General features: G+C 38.6%; 1 protein-coding gene across 1 annotated transcript; it reads right to left on the reverse strand.

Moving 5' to 3' along the window:
• Positions 1–324: 324 nt before the first annotated feature.
• Positions 325–5990, reverse strand: LOC126234418 (defensin-like). Its single transcript, XM_049943109.1, has 2 exons — positions 5854–5990; positions 325–562 (listed from the first exon to the last, which is right to left on the reverse strand). Exons 1-2 carry the CDS (start codon positions 5921–5923, stop codon positions 399–401), a joined length of 234 nt encoding a protein of 77 aa, XP_049799066.1. The 5' UTR covers positions 5924–5990; the 3' UTR covers positions 325–398.
• Positions 5991–6616: the final 626 nt, after the last annotated feature.

Consider the following 6616-nt stretch of genomic DNA (forward strand, 5'->3'; position numbering starts at 1 on the left):
AAATGATGACTAATGTAGGTTAATTCTTACAAAGAAGAAAACAGCAACTTTGTAAGAATTAACCTACATTAATTGTACACAGCCACGGTCTCACCATGTCAGTTTTAGACAAAATAGCAAAACATGACTAACCTTGTATTTGATAACAAGTATTTTAATCATGATAAAAATTACTCGTGAAGTATGGAAGCTTACCGGAACTACTTCTTTTGTAAAGGCAGGATTTCTACAGGTGTTAGGCACACTTGGAGAGAGTAACATCTTACTGTACTGAATATTTAATAAAAACCCACCAGATACAATGAAAAGCATATTTAATGGCATTCACGTATGAAGATTATGTGCATTTAATGATGAAACGTCCTCGATGACAGCAGTGTTGTTCAAACGGCGGCGGACTACTTGCGGCAGTGGCAGACGCCCTTATCGCAGTAGCCGCCCCTGAAGCCTTTCCGCATGCCGATGCAACGTGCGGCGCAGGCGGAGTCCCCTACGCCGAAGGCACTCAGCAGATCACACGTGGCGCGCACGTGGCGGTCGCCGTGACCATCCTCCCCTGCCACTGCAATAAACAAACAAAGCGTTAACTTAAATCTGACAGCTGGTCAGGTATGTACACAATATCTCTATCGTATCAGTTTATTGGTTAAACATTAATTGTGCCACTAATCACTATTGTTTGACTGAAACGCATAATTTCAGATTCCGAAATTGCAGGAATAAAACACAAGGAACGAAGGGTTATGTATAACTTGTACAGAAACCAGACTGCAATTGTAAGAGCCGAAGGATATAAATGGGAAGCAGTTGTTGCGAAGGGATTGAGATATGGTTGTACCCCGTCACGCTGTTATTCAAACTGCACATTGAGCAAACTGTAAAGTAATCCAAGGACAAAGTCGGGAGTAGAATTAAAGGCCAGTTAGAAGAAATAAGAACGATGAAGTTCTCCGGTGATGCCGTAATTCTGTCAGAGACGAAAAAGCATTTGCGAATTCAAACGTAAAGGATAGTGTCTCGAAAAGAAGTTACGTGATTAATAACAACAGAAATAAAGCAAAACTTATTCGTGTGCAATTAAATCAGATAATGGTGAGCGAATTAAATTTGGGAACTAATGCAGTTAAAACAGTAGATTACTTCCGCTTTTAGGGCACGAAAACAACAGACCATGACCAAAATAGGGAGAATGTAAAATGCCTTCTGGCAATTGTAAGAAATCCATTTCTGAATAAGAGGACTTTATTAACATTGCATATATACTTATGTATGCGGGGGTAGTGGTGGTTTTGGGGAGGGTGGGGGGAGAGAAGGGGGAATGACCTTTTCTGAAAGTGCTTGTCTCGAGCAGAGATGGCGATGTTTGCAAATAACGAAGTTGATTTCTATTTCATCGTCGGCGTACAAACATCGATTGCTGTCACTCAAATATATAGATAATTTTAACGTCAAAGACACAAGATGAGTTTGTGTAGAGAATGGAGTAAAAAGAGATGTGTAAATATATCTAATATCAATCAGTACATCAAAATCAACTTTGCACATGTTACAACTTTTTGTCCACAGACCGTGAATATAACATTTATGAGAAAAGTGCTATTGCTTTGTTCACAGGAGGCATGTCCTGCCTTTGAGAACAATCTTCCAGAAGCTGACGGTGTAACTATACAGCTGAAATACTTGAGTGCAATTTTTTGTAGTTTAGCATTGTCAGTGTCGATGATGATATTTACATGCTTTCTAATGGCTGTTGTCAAAGATTTCGAAGGCGATCTTTCAAGCATTAACTGAACTGTGATGGTAGATCCGTTTCGGTTCCAATTTGTAAATTATTTTTCTTATACTCTTTTGTATTGTACAATCCATAAAACGAATATCAAACAGCTGAAGGCGCCTATTTGATATATATTGAATGTATCAACAACTAATTATATTACAATCAACTCACATTTTTTACATCGAACTAATGTACGAAAAAATATTCTGAATGTTCTATTGAAATAAAAAACAGCCAAACACTGGAGAATCAGGTATATGTTTGAAAATTAATTCAAAATAGTCACCAATCAAAAGAATTATAAGCAACTGTCACCGAACCTTAATCATGTAACTTTTTCTTCCAAATGCTATTTCTATTTCTTCAACCATTACACAGATGCTGATATGAAACACACTCAGAAAAAATTTCTTTAAATGAAAAAACATTTAAAGTAGCACGAAGTATCCTGGTCTTTTTTTCCAACATTCAAGATCGATCGTTTGTTTTTAACATTGTTGTTACGATGTATTAAAGTGTTCAGTATTGGTATATAACATCGACATCCGTCTCACAACCCTGGTCTGAAGTGCAGCGTTGTATGGAAGAGAAAAGTGGACAAGGTGAGAATAGAAACTTGTGACATCCGGTTATAAAGAAGAATTCTGAAGATAAAGCGATTAAACAATAAACTAGGGGTGATAAGATTCTGTGATAACAGCAGTAAAATGTCAAGTGTTGGAAAATGGTTCCCGTCGTTATGTGGAGTACGACATACAGAATTAGGACACCACATCTTGAACTACAGCTTAACCTACATTAGCGTCTTATCGTCATCAGCCGTTTGACCTCAAGTACTAGATAAATTCCTCTTCCAGGCTTTTCTATACATTCTGTCACACACAGCCTTGTTGCTCCTGCATATTCTCTGTCATCCACACACCTTCTGCTACATAGTCGTTGGTTCTCTACCTCTCGTTTGGAATCCATCCTTGGTCCACTTGCCACGTATTCGCCTTTCTGTGTGTGCCACACACCTCCATTCCACTTTCTTTAGACGCATGATTACGCCTTTCACTTCAGTCTATTGCTGGTCCATTTGTTTCCTTTTTTGCCTTTCCTTGTAATTCCCACCATGCAACCCTCCATCGGTAACTTATTTTGAAAAAGTTTGCTTCTTTAGCTGATTCACTTCAAGACATTTCTTCCTAGACTTTTCATTTATTTTGCTCTCCTGTCGCTCGCTCTCTGCAACTGCGCTGGTTACAAATGCTAATCAATTGGTACTATGATTTCATTGCTAATTTGCTCTATTTTCTGTTCAATGGTTTATTATACATGATTTAAGTGTTATTATCATTTTTTATTGGTCCTACTTTCAGTCTTTCCGCATTAAGCTCTTCCATTCGTTATTGAAGTTTACCAGCACAAAAATATGTCAGCAACAGAGCTCAGTCGAGAACACGGAGGTTGCTCAGGTGTTCTCCCTCTTCTTTCTCTCTTTTTTGGAGTAATTCCGATGTTATTATAATCAATAGTGAGTGACTAGTGTTAAAAGTAACGAACAACCGTTTAGTAAGCTTTTGGTTCTTGTTTTGAATTTTATTTTGCATTTAATGTGTTCTGTGTCTTTAAAGACCATGGCTTTACTCGTTTCGTTTAGCATACTAAGATTGTGCTCTATAGCTGAAGATCATGAGTGGCTCTTTGTAAAGATCCCTCATTGTCATCTATTATTTCCTGATCTTCAAAGTAAAGCAGACTTACTACGTAATTATGTGTAATTTCCTATTCTCCTGCCGTTATTTCCTTAAAACTTTGGCTATACTAGGGACGTATTGCACTGAGTCGTACACCTACACAAACGTAATTCCCAAATCTCTAATCCGGGGTACGTTTACACTTCTGAATCTGTGGACATGTTCTTCATTACAATTATCAACCGTAAAAGAGAAATACCCTTATCTGCACAGCGATCCACAAGTTAGCACAGTTAACGTGATTCAAAACTGCTCTACAGTTTATATCAAGAAGGTACTTTCACCTCTCCGATATTCTCATTTATCTGGCTAAGTGTAAGACTGTAATCCGTAAATGAATGTAATATTTTTCTATTGGCAAGACGTTCTCTACTATTTTGCTTAGCTCTAGATCGTAATATACGGGTATATCTTATGTGCTGTGATAAAAATCCATCACTCTGAGACTTGTAGCAGACTGTAAATATAGCAGAAAGATTCAGCTGTGTAATTTCATATTTTAACACAGTTTATAAAAAAATCAAAGAAATTTATTCTATAGTGTATGACAATGAAGAAGACAGAGGATAGATAAAATGAAACAAAGGACAGATAAGCGATTCACGCTTTCGTTCCTCAAAAGATATTAACATAAGAGGAAGAAGTTTGCTGGGAGAACCCGAGGCAGGATGGAACGGCTAGCACCGCCAGTAACAAATACATGCAGTAGCAGTTTGCACAACATAATAGCGATGGTAGAAGAAAAAGAAAATTTACTGGATGTTTGTCGTGTTCGTAGAATCACTTGCGACACGTTCAGTGTCATCACCGACAGAAGTGAATGCAAATTCTGTCCATTGTAATAAATATGTCAGTCAGGTTTCCAACTCGCTGAACACAATCCAAATAGCTCCACACCAGAAGAATTCGGGAAGACATTTCTGATCATCATGGTTCCTAGCGGAGCATAGCATAGACATCAGAGTTGCTGGAGAAAACAGCCAACTTCCAAAGAAGTATAATAACGATTGCAGTCAACACGTGCAGGTAATTACTTTAGCAACAGTTTCCTGCCATAAGCAGTCATTCGTAAGACTTATACGGTTACTTAAGTCGTATTTACGTGCAATCATATTGTAGTAAATTTCATTTTATTACGTTACATGTCATTAAGTCGAATGCAGTCTTTAAAATACAAATAAGTACGTAGTACTGTTACCACCACACACTCGAAAAGTGAAATTCACTTTTAACAACCAAAATACCTGCCATTTTATCGCTAAGTTTTTGCATATTTCCTTCTGTAACTTCTATTGAGCGTGCTAGCTGCGTAAAAGAATCCACAAATCCACCGAAGCAAGGAAAATACAATTATTCAACTTGCTTTTCTACGTGACTAGCGTCCGGAACGAACCAACAACTACTTAATTTTGTAGATCGTCAATCATTCTATGAACCTGTGAATACACCCATAAATACAACGAATTGTGACAGTTATCAACAGCAAAGAGAGCGCCATTTTTTAACTGTTAACTATATGTGTATAATATCCAAATCTAAGATCATATTTTCAATTAATTTATGTTGTCCTCTTATTATTTAATTCTGAAATAATCACCCTTTTAACTGATTTGAAGTTGTTTTTTGTTTCTTCCTCTTATGCAGCAATCTTTTTGCCTCAACATACCTTCTACGACCAACATCTTGTATAAATTGTGTTCCATATTCTAGTTTTTGTATGCTCCCGCAAGTTACCATCTGAACTACTTTTGTCATCACCGGTAGCCGTAATAGAATCCCAGTTGCTGTCCTATATTTCAGCACAGGTTTTCTCAGTTATTGTTTACAGGAGTTTTTAATTACCGTTTTTGTTAGTTGACAGGAAAAGGTGACAAGTTGTGCCGAGTGGCCACCTGTGTTGACAGCAATCCCGGTAATTCAACTATAGTTTGTTGTCCGAAAACGCTTTTATCATATCGATTTTTCCCTCAGTTTGTTTCACTGTTTATTTATTTACAGCCGATTTATAGGCGTTTCATAGTTTCATCTTTAAGTAGTTATGCACTGTTATCGAAATGAACTATACCTACAAGAATATCCTGTTGCTGTACCAAGTCTAATGTAAATATTAGACTATAGCTATCCTGACCACTCGTGAAGATTTAACCCAATAAATATCTGGGAGTATGCGGACGTAGCTCTTTTAATTGTAACGGCCACATTAAACTAATAGCAAGATATTCGAATGCCGGAATAAAATGTACTGGAAGAACGACTCGAAATGTTGTAAACTAATTACAGGTACTTTGTAAAGCGTTTCTATGATGATAACGCACTTGTCACTGTGCAAGTTCTTACCTGGAGCAGCAGATGTAACAGCCGCGATGGCGACCAGGGCGAGAAGAACGAAAGTTATAAAGCTTCTCATCGCGGTTGAGCTGTGCACACACAGGGTCGATGTCAACAAACGTCAGCTACCGTCCCAAGCAGCGGTGGTGTCTGCGTTATCTGTCCGGTGGCAGCAGGTTTATATACAGGGGCAGAAGCGGTGCTCGAGCTGAGATAGGATTCCCCTGCGCTAGTCGCTTTCTCCTTCCGACGTGCTGCTTCCCGTAACGGTATTGAGGCTACGACACATCCACAGACCCGGTCACGCATTTTAGGGGGTGCCCCTTGACAGTGAAACATACTGTCACGTAGCAACCTTGACGTCTGATAGTTCAATTTCATCACAGGCTTACTGTCTTCCAGGCTAAATTTCAGCTCTTTTGCGCTCCTGTGAGTACCCGTAACGGTCAGACCACACCCGTTTCCAGACCGCGCAGTTGTTAGGAGCAACCGTAGCATGATGCGTGACAAATGCAAGTAACATTATTTGCCTTAATGTAAGCATGATGACAACTGGCGGTGTACATCAAGAGAAACGTGATTCACTAATATAATGTATCCACATATCACGTTTCTTTCGCCACGATATTTTTGTAACCTTTCTGTTACCAAGTGAAGAAACAGCCACACCTAAGGAGATAGTGTTAAGTTGATGATACGTTTTCAGAGCTACTCGGACACGCGTCGTCTCTTCGCTAAACAGTCACCTTCTAGTATCTTAGTATTTGAGATC

Source organism: Schistocerca nitens, chromosome 2, assembly GCF_023898315.1.
Source record: "Schistocerca nitens isolate TAMUIC-IGC-003100 chromosome 2, iqSchNite1.1, whole genome shotgun sequence".
Classification (NCBI taxonomy): Eukaryota; Metazoa; Arthropoda; class Insecta; order Orthoptera; family Acrididae; genus Schistocerca; species Schistocerca nitens.

What these genes read in the sequence shown, in the direction of transcription:
- LOC126234418 (XM_049943109.1), bottom strand. Translation starts at nt 5,923, where the DNA reads ATGAGAAGCTTTATAACTTTCGTTCTTCTCGCCCTGGTCGCCATCGCG. An exon ending in TGTTACATCTGCTGCTCCAG is followed by an intron (nt 563 to 5,853) that starts GTAAGAACTTGC and finishes TGTTTATTGCAG; the next exon opens with TGGCAGGGGAGGATGGTCAC.